General features: G+C 37.6%; 1 protein-coding gene across 3 annotated transcripts in view; it reads left to right on the top strand.

Annotated features, from left to right (window-relative positions):
- Nucleotides 1–17,327, top strand: part of TRPS1 (transcriptional repressor GATA binding 1) — a 255,001-nt gene that overhangs the window by 118,224 nt on the left and 119,450 nt on the right. For all 3 annotated transcript variants that reach the window (XM_075825805.1, XM_075825807.1, XM_075825806.1), the window contains one exon: nt 780–1,383. In XM_075825805.1, coding sequence (XP_075681920.1) covers nt 780–1,383 — 604 coding nt within the window. The remainder of the gene's footprint in view (nt 1–779; nt 1,384–17,327) is intronic.

The following is a 17,327-nucleotide window of genomic DNA, read 5'->3' on the forward strand; positions in this document are numbered from 1 at the left end:
GCCCCTAATGAGTCTGTGTTTGTCCCCATTGAGGACAGGGACTAATGTGAATGATGCCAACCTCTGTACAGCTCTGTGTAATACACTGTGTTGGTACTACGGATGTAGCCATCTTTATCTTGACTCTGATAACTTTCTGCAGCGTGATATTACACAACAAAAGCCATTGAAAAGTTATTGAGAAAGTCAAGATAAGAGATCTTGCCACTGTGTATTTAATGCGTTAAAAGTCAAGATAAAGACGGCTACATCTGTATATAAGCAATAGAAAATAAATTAATAAAATAAATGAGTAGTGTAGAGCCATTAGAAAGGTCCATGTATCAAGCTTAATAACCCACAGCAGTATTTACCAAACTAAAATGTTTAATGTGTAATGTATAGATATCAGAAAGCTATCTATTAAATTTTATAGGAGAGCGTTGTGGGCATGCTCTGTGACGTATAAAGAGGTCCCAGTGCATGGAGAAGAGGAGAGAGAAGGACCTTAACTTTCCTTGTCCCCTATTGTCAATAGTGTGATATTCTGTAGCATTTTCCTACAGCTTCATAGTAGAGGTGTTACCTCATTATTATTATTATTATTATTATTATTAAAATTTTGACCACTGATGCTAATGAGATGACTGCGGTACAAAGCACAAGCTCTATGTTAGATGAAAAGTTATATTTGTCTTTAACCATCTCCCAAAAAGTTTTTCGTTGACCTATTTGATGTTTTATTATTATTATTTTTTAGTAAAATTTATTTAATAAGCTATTTTTCATATATATTTTAGGAGAGTACATAACTGCTACAAATGCCGGCAATGCAGTTTTACAGCAACTGAAACGCAATCCCTTTTGGATCACTTTAACTCTGCACATTGTCAGGAGTCGGAAATCACTACAGCAAATGGTGGAGAGGTCCATGGAATCCCTTCCATCAAGGAAGAGCCTAAAACGGAGATGAGGGTGTACAACCTTGTCACCCCTGAATCCAAAATGGGAGAAGCCATATATGACAGCACTGTGAAGAGGGAGAAACCTGATGACAAGGATGTAATCCGGGAGAAATCTTGGTCTGATGGTTCAGTAGATGACCTTCGTAGTGTTGCCTGGAGAGGATCGGAGATTTTGAGAACAAGTCCATCCTATACACAAATGGGTTTGGGCCTTTTGACCACCGTATCGGTCAACCAAGAACAGCAGAAATCATCAAGAGATAGTCCAAATGTTGAAGCAGCACATCTAGCAAGACCTCTTTATGGCTTGTCTATAGATGCTAAGGGTTTTCCAGGAGTGACCGCTGGAGCCAGTGGAGAAAAATCGGGGCCACTTACACCACAGTACCCTACTATAGGAGACATCAAGTCCAAGGATGAATCTCAGTCACTCCTACGGGTAAGTCTACATGTTTAGTATATCTTTCATTGCCTACAGAGAAGCCCCAATCTACAGTTAATCTCTTCAACTTCTGATTTAGGATTTTTATTGCCCATCTTTTATGTTGCTATATTGGAGAATCACATTCTACAAAACCTTGTTTATTTATTTGATTCATACAATTGATTTTTTTATTTAAAAATGTAGGCGCGTTAATAAATGTGAATGGTGACTTAGAACATGTTTGTAGCACTTTTGACTTTATGATTTAGATCTCATAGCTTCATCTTCCAATGCCTTTGTTCCTAAAGTAATATAATTATACGTTTAGTGAGGTAAAATCAGTTCAAAAATTACTTTTTTAAATCAACAGGAAACACAAGCCTGCTGTTAGCTATGTGAATTTAATCAGTTTGTTATATGTATTTGAACCTTTTTGTTATATGGAAATGTATTTGATTCAAAATAATTTACCTCACCATGCGGTAGCGACTGCATTATAATTATTATTATTTCTCTTAGAATTAGATATTCTCTTACCAAAACTTCTGAAGGTTATTTAGAAAAGTTCTGATAACGAGGTGAACTCACAAAACCACTCCTTTCTTTATCTGATATTTTACTAATTCGGCACTTCTCAACTCTGTGCAGAGTTTATCCATTAATCCAGTTTATCCATTAGTCAATGGAACCTACAATCTATTTTTACTTGTATAGATATATGTGCGCAAAGCAGGAATGAAACACAAATCCTCTTCAAATATTCTAGAAAATTCAAAGATACTTAAGTTATTTTATTTACAAAATAACTAAAAAAAACTTGGTGACCACCTAACTATTATTCATGCATGCGTCAAGTTTAAGACTGATCTGTTTAGTTTATACCTGATCCGTTAAAATTAAGGGGGCATCCTCCTCATCTGTGGTCTCCAACCAATATATCTACAGCTGTTGCAGAAATACCACACCCAGCATGGCCTGGGAGTTGTAGTTTTGCAACAGCTGGAACCACAGATCGGAGATCACTTATCACTAATCTACATACAAAGTAAAGTTGGATCCACTATCAATAAAAGTTTTTTTTAGGCATCAATACTTTGGATCTCCCTACCAAGGGAAGAACTGGTGAGTATGGATGCCTGTCTGGAAAAACCAACGGTGTTATCACTAGTTCTATAAGCAATCTATTCTAATTGTTAAATTTGGAGTTTGGAATTGCAAATACCTTGCGTGATTTCTTGTCTTAAAGTGTAGCTATAACTTCAAAAAACTTCTCACATATCAATATGACAGTTTTGATTAGCAAGGGTCTGGGTGCTGAGACCCCCACTGATCAATAGAACGAAGTGGCAGGACCACTCATCTTAGCGCTTTTCCCCTTTTGGCTCTGATTGTCTTTTTCAGGATCTCCTGGGAGTGGCAGTTTAGCCGTATAGGGCTGTAGACTTTCTATGAGCTTATAGATCGATCTTTGAGGAGAGCCGGAAAAAGCTAATCATACCCAAAGAGGCACGAAGCTCAGCCGACCACTTCTGCCTCTTCATTCTGGGGTTCTCTGGGAGTCCCACCACAAAGACCCCCACAATCAAATCTCCTGTAAGTATTTTTTTAAACAATAGTTACCTTTTAAACTTGGAGGAATAGAGTCTTCTTTTCAGTGTTTCTAGGAAAGTAACTCGGTCATTTTGTGAGAAGGTGGACAAGATATTTATTCTTCGACTGGCGCTTAAAGTGGTGCGGGGCTTTGACATTGATGGCCTTTCCTATTCTCTACCCTCATTGTGCTGATTGCCTCAGACCATGGAGGTTGAACCACCACCGATCAAACCTTGATGGCCTCACCTAAGGATAACGTAAGGCCGTGTATGTTTAAATCCCAAGGAACCACATGAAGTATTGAAAAAACAACTGGAATGATCTAAAACTGCAGAATTTCATCTTCTATTATTTTTACAAGATGAACCGGCCTATTATATGAAATTGACATAATCATGTATATCTTTTGTGTGGTTTAGTTTGAGAAGAATAGATTAAATCGGGTCTGTTTTATATTTCCCATCTTCTATAAATGTAGCAGTAGCATTATTTTTTTTTTTATAAGCATTCGTCATTGAAAAAGTTTGTAGCAAAGAAAATGTTAATGCTAAAATGATGTGGCAACATTTTCAAAATGATCGAATGAACAAAAGAAGCATATGGTCATATCATTCACTATAATGTTGTGGTATTGGGCTAGATCTGCTTTCAGCACTGGCATATGGAAATAATTATTTTTGTAAGTCTCTGTGTTTCCTGCTAATACCAAGGAAAATAGGCCACCTCATGAATGTATAGAGATTGTAGGGGCAAGTAACATTAGATTGAGTAATTCGTCTTGTGATGGCCTATGCATTTATTAGTGTCACAGTACATTAGACTAGTTCCATACTAAAGTCTGGTGGGTGGAGGCGGCGGCATATATTTATTGTTTAACCCCTTAAGGACGCTGCCCAGTTTGGGCCTTTAGGACACTGCAATTTTTTTATGTTTTCAACTATGCATTCCAAAAGTCATAACTTTTCCTTATTTTTTTCATCAACACCGTCATATGAGGGTTGGTTGGTGTGGAACGAGTTGTATTTTTCTAAAAGCACCATTTTGGGCTACATAAAATGCAATTCCACCACTGTTTTTTGCGATTTGTTTTTACCGTGCCCTATAAATGACCTTATTTTTATTCTGCAGGTCGTTACGGCAGTACCAAATTTATGTAGTTTATTTTTAGGTTTTTCTACTTTTGCACAATAAAAATACTTACTTTTTTTAAAATAATCTTTTTTAGGTTCCCACATTCTGAGAGCCATACTTTTCTTTTTTTTTTGTAAGAGGGCTTTTTATTATTGTTTTTATTGGTATAATTTTTGGGAACATACGACTTTTTGATGACTTTATATTACTTTATTTTTAATGTGCCTTCCAATGTGATATAAGGGCCCCCTCTGGCACTACGGCCTGGGTGTGATTGGCAGCTCTGCCCCCCTGTAGTGCTCTGCCCCCATGGTGCTGCAACAACCTTTATTCACATTTGGTTGTTTCTTCAGTATCTTTTTGGTATTGAATCTGTTTACCTGTTTTTCACACTAATCATTTACAGTGCTCGCTACTATTGCAGAATGTACACCGTAATGACAGTCATCATTTGGGCTTAACCTTTATTCCTTCTAATGTAACTTATGATTAATAAAATTGGAACGCCAGGCTTTACCCTTACTGAGGCATATTTTCCTCAGCATATGTTTAACCCCGTGTATATATTTATATTGATTCTATCGTCTTTATGATTGATGAGACGATTTAGTTGCTTGTAGTTTATAATTGTTCTATCCGTGCTCTGATGGAAATCTGTATTGCCTGCACTGACTTCCCAATGAGCCTATGCTGGGCTTATGCTAATACACAGCAGCCAATCTTAATAAAAAAAAGCTGTTACTATAGAATAAGACCTGAACCGCACTTTCGCTTTATATACATTGATCTATTGCTGCTAAGAGATTTTTTTAAACATGAAAATTAGTTTCTTAGTTTACATTTTGATCAAACTGTATAAGCCCACTTGCTACTTCACTGCGACCTCTTTTAAGTGACTCCCTACTCTATTAGTGAATCTAAAAGAAAAAAATTGACACAAGGCGCCACATCGTGCAGATCAAATCGAATGAAAGATGGATGAGTGAATAAGGGAATTAATGCTGATTACCTTGTAGAGTTGTACAAATACAGCTTCAAGAGGTAAATTGTGACATCGGTTGCAGCTATCCCCAATCCGGTGGGCGTGATGAGCCGCCGCAGTCAAAAAGTAGTAAGGAAAAAAAAGCAGGGGAAATACGGGCGCTGCCGACATATACATAAATCAACGACGAAGTAGGTAAAATAGGTATTTTATTAGCCTCTTAAAACAATGGCAACGCGTTTCAACGCCAGTCCGGCATCTTCATCAGGCCAGTATACTGTTCTAAAAACATAGCAGCTTTAAATACAGTACCAAACAATTAAGAACAGGTTGAAAAAAACACTTGAAATCACTTAACAATGACGTCATAGAGGTCAGAGCAAGTCTGACTGACAGTACGTGTAGCCACGTGTAGCGGGATGAGTCTCTGGCAGTGGCTAGACATTGGTACAAAGTAGCAGAGGTCAAGAATGTAATCAAACCTTTGTGATATCAGTCATTAAATAAATAGATAAACAAATAAATAGATACACAAATGGCTGGAATGCAAGGTGCAATTACAAATATATAAATAAATAAATGCATACGTACAAGGATAAAATATATATAATATATATATATAAAAATAAAATATCTTTAAAAAAAAAAAATAAATACAACAGGCATTCACGTTTTAGAGGACTCTGTGATACAATGTGTCAGCACGGAGCCGAGTGCAGAATGAACGTATATCCCCACTGAGTGAGAGATTAATGTGTGATATGTTAATACTGAAACCCGCGAGAACGGGAAACATCAGTGGACTCTGGGCTTGATGTGACTAATGTGCCTCTGCAAGCAGCAGGATATATAACTTGCGTACAGTGGACTAAGATGAAGCCGATAATGTACATTGGGGAAAAAAGAGGAAAAACAAAGGCCCAACAGTGTGTAACTTAGATGTGATAGATTACAGGTGGATCCTGCATGTTAGAGAAACGCAGGAGCCGCTGACACTGAACCCGTCAGTTACGCTGACCTGACGGATACCGATACTGAATACAGGATACAAAGCAGCTGTATCTCAAAAAGTAAAAATAATTTTTGATAAAAAGCAGTTAGACAGTTATACCAAACACAGTGATCTTTTTATTAAAAAAAAAACCAAATAACTTTTTTAGAGGTGTACATAGCCTTTTAGTAGTTTTTAACTCTTTGTCCATGTTTCCACTTTTTTCCTATCATATTTTTTTCTCACTGTAATTAGTCGCGTATAAGATTAAGTCTCACAAATTTACTGGAAATTAAAATGGTTATGTAAGTACTGAAATAACTTGGTTGGTAAGATTCATTGATATTCATTGTTATTTAGAAATGTATGCAGTTCTTTAGGACATCCCCGCCCGGAGGAATTCACTAATCTCTAATTGCGTTCATCTATTTAATATATATATATATATTTATGTATTTATATTAAAATGGGTGTAGAAAGCATTGGCAGCTAAAACCATTATTTGGGTGTGTGACAACAGACAGAGATCAAGTGGGTCAAAGTTACATGAAAACCTTGAGGAAAAGGGTGAATCACTACGAACAAAGGGACTACCGAGGCAACCCTTGAAACCCTGAGGCTTTTTAGTAAACATTTAGTAATATAGCGGTTGCTAGGTTTTCCTTGGCTTGGTGTTGAAGATAATATGCTAATCTGGAGATAGGAAGTATAATTTAATACATTGACGTACTTCATGAAAAACACCAGTCACACTATAATAACGCATATGAAATATTCTAATACTCTGCATAATTTTTTTTTCTTTTTGAATTTTTTTTAATAAAATTAGAAAAAAGTATTTTTTTTCGTTTTGTTTGTTTTATACCAAAAACAGTGTTACTCTTGTCTATGGGTTGTGTCTAGTATTGCAACTCAGCCCCAATGGAGTACCTTACTTCAAATCCCACATAACCCAATTAAATTCTCCTGTATTGCTTTTCATTATATAGTACATACAGAAAGACAGAGCGAGCACTGTTAAGATTGCTCAGCAATCTCAATCATAGCGTATCTTTCATGAGTCACAGAAAACCCCAAAAGTCATCAAAGGGATCCCAATGGTTCAGATGAGTCTTCTTTTTGGACATTGATGAGATTTCTGGGAAAAAGATCCCCACTAAATCTAAAGACTAACTCATAAAATCGACTCTAAGCATAATAAACTGCTTGCCCCATGTCGCACACACACAGTAGCACAGACATCTGTGATCTGAGGAGTGTCTTGGTGAGGTCCTCACATTGAAGACGTGTTTTAGCTCTGACTATGTCTGTGAGGCACTGCTGTATCCAATAGTGATTTTCTTTCTCTCACTTACAATATATATATATATATTTTTTTTTTGTCGGGGGTCAAGAGTCAAAAATATATATTGTTTTTTAATATTAGAAGACTAACAGATCCCTCCATATCTGTAGTGCAACTAGAATTCATATGCCTCCATAGCAAAATGAGGTGGGCCAACACCAACTAGTGAGAGGAAAATAAAATAAACCGCAGCATACAATGCATTCGGAAAGTCTTCAGACCCTTTAAATTTTTTGCACATTTTGTTATGTTGTAACCTTGTGCTAAAATAAAAAATAATTCAAATTGTTCCCCATCATTCTGCACTCAATACCCCTTAATGACAAAGTGAAAACAGAATGTTAATAATCTTTGCTAATTTATTGAAACGGAAAAACGCAAATATTGCATTGACATAAGTATTCACACCCTTTACTCAGAACTTAGTTGAGGAACCTTTGGAAGTGATAACAGCCTCCAGTCTTCTTGGGTATGATGCCACAAGGTCTGCACACCTGGATTTGGGGATATTTTGCCATTCTTCTTTACAGATCCTCTCAAGCTTTGTCAGGTGAGTTGAGGACCGTCTGTGGACAGCCATTTTCAGGTCTCCAGAGATGTTCGATTGGGTTCAAGTCAGGGCTCTGGCTGGGCCACTCATTGACTTTCACAGAGTTGTCTAGTTGGAAGGTGAACCTTCAGCCCAGTCTGAGGTCCAGAGAACTCTGGATCAGATTTTCATTAAGAATATCTCTGTACTTTGCTCCATTCATCTTTCCCTCAACCCTGACCATTCTCCCTGTCCCAGCCACTGAAAAACTACCCCACAGCATGATGCTGCCACCACCAAGCTTCACTGTAGGGATGGTAGTGGGCAGGTGATGAGCAGTGCCTGGTTTCCTCCAGACATGACGCTTAGAATTGAAGCCATAAAGTTCAATCTTGTTTCATCAGACCACAGAATCTTGTTTCTCAGTCTGACAGTCCTTTAAGTGCTTTTTTTGCAAACTCCAGGCAGGCTTTCATGTGTCTTTTACTGAGGAGAGGCTTCTTTATGGCCACTCTGCCATAAAACCAAGATTGGTGGGGTGCTGCAGTGATGGTTGACCTTCTGGAAGTTTCTCCCATCTGCACACAGTATCTTTGGAGCTCAGGCAGAGTGACAATTGAGTTCTTGGTCATCTCCCTTAACAAGGCCCTTCTCCGATAACTTAGTTTGGTGGGGTGGCCAACTTTAGGAAGAGCCCTGGCTTTTCCAAACTTCTGCCATTTGAGAATTATGGAGGGCACTGTGCTCTTGGGAACTTTCAGTGCAGAAGACCTTTTTTTGTACCCTTCTCCAGATCTGTGCCTCCACACAATTCTGTCTCTGAGCTCTACAGGCAGTTGTCTCCTCCTCATGGCTTGGTTTTTGCTCTGATATGCATTGTCAACTGTGAGACCTTATATAGACAGGAGCGTGTTTTTCCAAATCATGTCCAATTAAATGAATTTACCATAGGTGGAGTCCAATTAAGGTGTAGATACATTTCAAAGATGATCTAGAGAAATGGGAGGCCTCCACAGCTAAATTTCAAGTGTCATAGCAAAGTGTCTAAATACTTCTGTCCATGTAAAATTTGACTTTTTCATTTTTAATAAACTTGCAAAAGGTTCTAAAATTCTGTTTTCACTTTGTCATTGTGGGGTATTGAGTGCAGAATGATGGGGAAAATGTGAATTTTTATTTTAGCACATAGCCTCAACATAACAAAATGTGAATAAAAAAATTAAAGTCTGAAGTCCAAATGCACTGTAAGTAGCAATAATTTAAGGTATGGATAATAGTCCATATATTGGAGAATATATTAGTTGTGCTAGATAGCAGAAAACCAACAAATTGTTATCCCCTACAAAAAGGAACAATGTTGTTGCACCTGGATGGGACCCCTCAACCTCTAGGCCCCATAGCAGCTGATACGGCTATAGTTACACCCATGCTCCATATTTTGAGCCTGATACAGGGGCAGCTAAAGCTGCTTCATATTGTGGGGATCTCACCCAAACACTCCCTGCATTCTAATATCACATGTAGGAAAGATAATTATTGGGATTGAAGTCACCGTTGAATTAAAAATTTTGAGGGGAGTTTCACTAAATATCACACCTGACACATATGCTGCAGAATCACAAGGTCATAAGACCTACCAGTATCTGGAGATGTTTAATGTTTGTCACAAAGATTTATGGTTTTGAATTTCTAGGTCTACCCCCTATATTGCCTGAAGTTTGCCCAAATCACTTTATCAGATGGCCAGAAAACCCAAGGCCTTGATAGACCCAGAAGTACTGCACGCGAAGGATAAAGTCACATGAGGCAGATTTACAAATCAGCCGCGTGTGAAACTACACTTATGGTGAGATCTTGTCTTGAGTCCTAGACATGACTATCCATTAACTGCTCTTCATTTTATGAGGGAAGACTGTGTTTTATATTACAGTGAAAATTTTATATTTCTGTGGAAAGCTCGAAAAAATAATTTTCGCTCATTACAGAAACAACTTTGATTTTCGAATAATTCTATCAACCGTTTTACAGTATATAGCTGCATCCTTTTGATTTTGTGCCGATTCTTTTCAACATTCGAAAGTAAGATGACATTTATAGGTAAAGAGTAGTAAGTGGCTTCTTCCTTTGTCTTTTATGTCTAAGCCGCCTTCTTTGAAGCCCTTTTTCTTGAGATGGACCATCAACATAGAAGAGTTTTCACCCATCCTTAAGAAAACAATTATCCACATTAGCGACTTAAAGCTATTTTATTAGGTGTGGCGTGCTACTTAGTTAGTGCCTTTCACAAACGTTTTTTACAAACGTTTTTAACAGTTTAAATTTATACAATTATGTTTTTTGTTTGTTTTCTATCTTTTTTTAATATTTTGAACAAAAATAAATTTTGATTATTTGTCTCAAAGGTTAAAATGTTAAAGAAAAAATTGTTTCATTCTATTTGTACCGGAACAATTCCCTCCATCTCCTAACAGAAATTGTGAAAATACTGTAGATCGGTGTGAGCAAGGTAGAGGCGTTCTCTACTTTTGCCATGTAGTACAGTATATTCATCATGCCACAATTCCAACTATTTATAGAATGTTAACCATCCAAAAAGATCCCTTAAAAAAGTAAAAGACTATTACCTAAAATGAATCTAATACAGGCTTGAGTAAATATTTTCTAAATACACTATTATTCTTTACTATGTTAAGAAATCTCTCATAGTGTGAGTTCACACTGAGTTTTTTGACGCGCAGAACGTGCCAAAAAATTGGCCGAAAATGCCTCCCATTGATTTCAATGGTAGGAAGTGGCATTATTATCCCGCCAGTGGAAAAAACGGCTCGCGGGAAAAAGAAGGGACATGCCCTATCTTCGGTCGTTTACACTTCTGACCTCCCATTGACAACAATGGGAGGCAGAGAAAGCGTATTTCGCGGCGTTTTATGCCCGCAGCGCTCAATGTCCGTGTGCAAAAAACGCTGCGAAAAACGCAGTGAAAATCGGCGTGCTGGCAGAGGAAAATCTGCCTCAAAATTCCAAATGGAATTTTGAGGCAGATTTTCCTCCTGCAAAAAAAGTAAGTGTGAACTCACCCATAGGCTTTTTTCCCCCCTTCGGGCTAAGCAAAATGCACATGCAAAAATTGATCTGTATAAGGAGGTCTAAAGTTTTCAATATTATACTCGCTCGAGTTTTTTTCATGTTTATATTCTTTAAGTATGTAAGATATTTTTACAATAAAAATCTATTGAAAGTAAAATATGCTATGCTTCCCAAAAGAGAGGATTGGACCCACTAAGCCCAAAAATGCTTAACACGGGAAATATAATCAACAAAATGTAGTAGGTAAAGTAATTGTAATTTATTCTCTAAATAGGACCCCTGTCTCTTATTTAAGAGTTTACATTAACATAGAAGTTTTTGCTGTGTCCCCTGCCCCTACCTCATGGGTGGTCTGAATTAGGGCAGGGCTCTCTGTATGGCCAAAGGCACAGTAATGTTATAGCCAGTGAAGGGATGAGAATGAGTTGGTCCTCTTTTTTATTTATGACACAGTCTTGTGGCCTGAACCAAAACCAGATGTGCAGCTCCATTTTCCATTTTTTTTTCCAGTGAGCTTTTCTCTTTTTGATGGGTCGTACTGTCAAAGACCCCTCACCCCCCCCCCCCCTTGGCCCCCTGTCAATCCACAATTCACCTTATAGACCAGTCACTATTTTCCTCTCTCTTGCTGTCAAAACTTGAAGTGTTGAACGACTCTAATGAGTGACTATAATGGTAAATTACAGTTTATCCTTTAAAACCGTGTACATGATTTTCTATTTTTTTCTCTCACTATGCCGTTCTAGCCATGAGGCCTTGTAACAAGGGCATGGGAGGGGAAAATCTGAGTTTTGCCAACTTTATGGTGAATTCTTTCTGTTTGTGTCTCCATGCTATTTTAAAACCCGTTAAGACATTTAATTTTAAAAGCGACTAGAAATACATTTTCGCCCAAAATAGAAACTCCACCTAAATATAGTCATGGATACCCTGTGTTTTATGACAGAGTATATTTTACTAAGTCATAGGCAGGTTACTATTTTATTCTGAATATAAATGACCTAACTAATCCCATATGGTGTTTTTTTCTGAATATTTTTAAAATAAGTAGAAAGCATTGCCAGAATCTGGAAAGGTGTTAAAGTTTTCGACCTTGTCTGCCAGTAATATATGAAATATACACAAAAATCAAAGATGTTTTCACTTCTGTACTTACATGAATGGGTTAGAAAGACCAGCACGGTCTCCAAAGATCCAGCAGATGACAACATAATTTGAAGCTGATTTGGAGTCAATAATTTGTTGCTAGGTACAATTCTTATGGAGTTAATTCACAAATAACCTGTTAGTTTATTAATGGTATGGCCCATTTGTGCAATGATAACCGTACAGTTTAAGATGGGCTTTCACATTTTCTATATAGACGGTGGTGGGCCCTGAGAATAATTCCCTCTTGTGGGCCCAAGGTACCCAAGCCTGACATTAGCTCTAATTACCTAATATATTCAATGTTATACACCTAGCCTTTAAAAACTTATCTTGAGGGTCCCAGCTGAAGTTAGTGGGAGTGTGTTACTTATTTGTTTACCCATTCTCACACTTATAGACAGGGCACAAAACCCTGATTGCATGGAAATGGAAGCAGCCCTTACCCCCTACAAAAACTGACTTGTTGACTAGGATAAGGGAAATTTGTACAATGGTTTTCATGACCGCTTTGCTTGACAACTCCTTGGACCCTTTTAGTCTAATTTAGGACCCATGGGATGCATATTGGATCACTCCGTACTCCTGATGAGACTTGGTCTAGGTTCCTTGAGATTAGGGACCAATTTCTAGTTCTCCCTTACCTCCTCCCCTTCTTCCTTTTGTTCTTTCCTCCCTGTTTTGTCCTGTCTTGTCTTGTTTCACATACGGGACTTGGATCAATGATATTTGCCTTCCATTTGCAAGTCTCTAATGTTCTCATACCCATTTGTATTGTATTCGTACATAAATTCATGCAACAAATCTGCCACATGTGAATATATCTTTATAGTCCTTCACTAGTCCCAATGAAAAGGGAAGGCTTGACCCTCTTATAGAACTGCAACAGATAGGTTCTTGACGAGGGGCATCTATTATTCTGGGCCAAAAAGTTTTGGTTTTTTTGGTAGTATCATTGTGTAAGGAAGATAATAGAGGTAAATGGCTTAGGATACAAATACTGCGATCTTTTTTAGTTGTTGATGGTTGTCATGGCCAATTACAGTGTTGTAAGCAAGTGTCAGACAATGTTGATAAAATATACTTGTTCCTTTTTTTATTTATTTTATGTCCGGGGCTTTAGGGGTGTTCCCGCTTCGCTAATGATGGGGTTAAGTTTTATGAACCAAGAAGGAATCCAACTCTCACCACCCCAAACTTCAAATATGAGTCAAGGCAAATGTATCAGCATGGCACAGAAGCATTAGAGTATTTAGCGTCTTGCATTTTTTTTTTCTTAAACTGAAGGTTCACTTTGAAGCACCTTCTAGCATGTCATTGAGATATGTCAGCGGATGTCATCAGTGGAGGTCTGTTAACCCAATTGATTGCTACAAGGAAGGAACCGTGGTGCTCCTCAGAGGCGGGTCCTCTTCTAGCGATCAGTGAGGGTCAGAGGGCACAGACCGCTAATGTTATCATCTTCTGACATGTCTCCGTGACAGTTTTTTGGGAACCGATCTAAACTTTTCTTCTGTTTTAGACCCACTTCATCTTAATTCATTTTTTAAATAGCCCCAATCATCTTAAAAAATTTGGTTGATGTCAGTCAGGAAATGCGTAAAACGCGCGTCCCAGCTTGATGCACTATTGAGCTGTTTTATAGTTACAATGAGTCGGAAAGGAAAAAACAGTCTATCATTCCGTAAAAACAAAAATATAGACAAGTTAACATTGAATAATTCATTTGATTGCTTTATGAAAACTTTAAATTAAACGCTTAAGTATTACAACCTTTTACTTTATTTATTTATTTTTTTAACAACGAACCATCTTTCTGCTTGCCGCAACTGGTCTTTGCTTCATTTTAATCTGTTTGCCTTAGGATATCCATCAGCTTTCATGTAGATCCCAGCCAATTAAAAGAATAACAGACATTAAACAAAAGGGTTTTTTCTCTATAAGCCATTGTCTTTGCTTTTTTAAGGTGAGGTGTAATCCTTGGTAATAAAGTTTCCGGGATATAGTTGTTTCTTCTCCTCAACATGTTTAAATAAACTGTACAGTATACAACAATAACAGACCCCAGACAGACATTGGGGGTATTATGATTGTTCTTAGTGTTACGTCAATTCACTGTTTTTATCCATTTCACTGGAACATTAATTGATTTAAAGGGGTTTTCCCATAATCAATATTTATCACCTAACCACAGGATAAGTGATAAATATTAGTGGGACCCCCACGATCACAAAAATGGGCTCACCTTGCCGCATGTGAATGGAGCAGTACGGCACATTCTCGGCCACTGCTCCATTAATTTCTATCGGGCTGCAACAGATAGCGCTCAGCAGCCATATAGAACTGAATGGAGTGGTGGACGAGCATGCACAATACAGCTCCATTTGTAGAGGCTCCCAGGAACTGCAAGGTAAGCCCGTTCTCGTGATTGGTAGGGCTCCCAACATTTGGACCCGCACCAGTTATCCTCTGGATAGGTGATAAAAATTAAATATGGGGAAACACCTTTAATGTATGTTGTTGGATTTTGGTAGGAAACCTAATTGATCATGGGGTAACTATCTGCCAATCCATGGGCATGTAGCAATTGTCATAAATAAAACATGCAGCCTCTTGGGCCTTTATAATCACTGTGCTACACAGAACATCACAAAGACCTCTTTGGAAAATGCCTTTTGTAAGAAGCTGATTATACGGTGTCCCTCTTCTGTGACCCCCATGGATCAGCTGTAGTCTGTGGGGGAATCCGCAAATTAAATTCCCCTGCAGCGGCAGCACAGTGGAAATTAAGCATTACAAAATTCTTATTAAAATCAATGGGTAAGTCACAGACGTGCTGGATCCCCCAGAGCATGAGACGCTATGTGTAGATCCTCTATGTTCTGGTTAATAGATGAGGATCCTAAACAGGGGACCCCCTTCTTTTCACTCAGAATTTCATAATAGGGTATTTGACAATATTGTTATCTTTAATCTCTTTCTTGCACTAGGATTTGGAATCATTCTACCTTTGTAACAGAGAAAAAATAAAAGAAAAAAAATACAATATATATATATATATATATATATATATATATATATATACAACATGGAAAAACAGCAGCACTCGCTCCACGACAAGGTTTATGTAAAAGACTGGGTTCTCGGCAAGTACCCCTGATCCTTGGCCTAAAAACAGGTATTTCAAAAGAGAAGATCTTGCAGCACTCCAATAGGCAAAAAAGTGTGACTTATTCAGTCCACATCAAGTAAAAGCGCAATGTTTCAGTCCCACCTATATATATATATATATATATATATATATATATATATGTGTGTGTGTGTGTATATGTGTATATATATATATGTGTGTGTGTGTATATGTGTATATATATATATATATATATGTATATATATATATATATATATATGTGTGTGTGTGTGTGTATATGTGTATATATATATATATGTGTGTGTATATGTGTATATATATATATGTGTGTGTGTGTGTGTATATGTGTATATATATATATATGTATATATATATATATATATATATATATATATATATATATATATATATATATATGTGTGTGTGTATATATATATATATATATATATATATATATATAAAATATATCGAGCAGTTTTTGTGGAAATGTTTAATTCAGTCTAAAGTATTAGGTGTTTTCTGATGTTGTAGTACAATTATTTGCTCAATATACGACTACAGACTCATGCACACAACCATATTACAGCTCTGTCATACGGCACATACAGACTTCTATTGGGCCCTACTTTACCTCTGCATGTTATACACGGGCACATGGAGGCAGAGCTATGTTTTGAATTTAAATACCCGGACCAAAGCAGAGTGGCTTAACAGCGCCCAGGTGGGATCCTGCGTCAGGACACATGTCCTGCCAACCTTCTTCTCTCCCTCTTCCGTCGCACTGTGTATGGATGCATTGTACAACGCACAGTTTTTATATTTACACCCCTTAGGACACAATAGTATTTTTTAAATTTGTAAAGTGGTATGAAAAAGAAGCTTACATGACTCAAACTACAAAGAAGTTGAATCACGTGACTTGAGTTGGGCCGAGGATTGATACCGGTATCGGGCAGATTGTCCAGCTGTTGAGAATAAAAAGATCTTCAGACATATTTGACTGACAGAGTGGTAAATACCTGGTGATTAGCGATCCATTTACGTGTGAAGCAGACACCTACTCTAAAAGTGTCAGCAGAGTTTTTGATGATTTGACAGGTAATGAAATAGTTTTAGTCAGTAAATGGACTCCTGATGTGGTGCAGAAAAGTGGGATTTTGAATTTAGAAGCTGTAATTTGGTATTGATAAAGCTTACATTTTGTAACCAGAGCATGACTGATCAATGCAAGTAACATGAAAAAATCCATTCAACTCCTGAAACTTCAGAACTTTCAAGATTAGATGATTTTATTTTTCATTACTATTATTTTTTATGCCACAAGTACAATTACGTGCCCATTTAGCGTATTAGTATATGTATAAATACTGGTGCCCACTATGTCATATGTGTTGACTTAAAGTTACCATGTTTCTGTAGTTGTGATTTGCCATTTTTTCTTCTCAAAAAATATCTTTGTTAAAGGGTAACTAAATGTTCAACAAACTTCTGACATGTCGTAGTGACACGTCAGTAGTTTTGATTGGTGGGGGTCCGAGCACTGAGACCCCGCCAATTGCTGAAATGAAGCAGCAGAATAAGCGCTGAGTCGCTTAGTTTCTGTTCAACTTTTTCCGGAAAGCCGATGTAGCGATGTACGGGCTCATAGACTTTCTATTGTTACCGTACATAGCTACATCGATTTCCGGAAAAAGCCGAAAAGAAACTAAGAGGCTCAGCGCTCACAGGAGCGCTTCTGCCTCTTCGTTTTAGTGATCGTTCGGGGTTTCAGTGCTTGGACCCCAACCAAGCAAAACTTCTGACATGTCACTTTGACATGTCAGAAGTTTGTTGAACATTTAGTTACCCTTTAAAAAAAACTTTTGACATGTCATCGTGTCACAAGTTTTGATCGATGGGGGTCTGAGCACTGAGACTCCCTACGATCGATAAGACGAAGCTGCAGAATCGCTCTGGTGAGCGCTGTGCTGCTTCGTAACTGATCGACTATCCTCGGAAAGCCAA

Source organism: Rhinoderma darwinii, chromosome 5 (assembly GCF_050947455.1).
Source record: "Rhinoderma darwinii isolate aRhiDar2 chromosome 5, aRhiDar2.hap1, whole genome shotgun sequence".
NCBI lineage: Eukaryota > Metazoa > Chordata > Amphibia > Anura > Rhinodermatidae > Rhinoderma > Rhinoderma darwinii.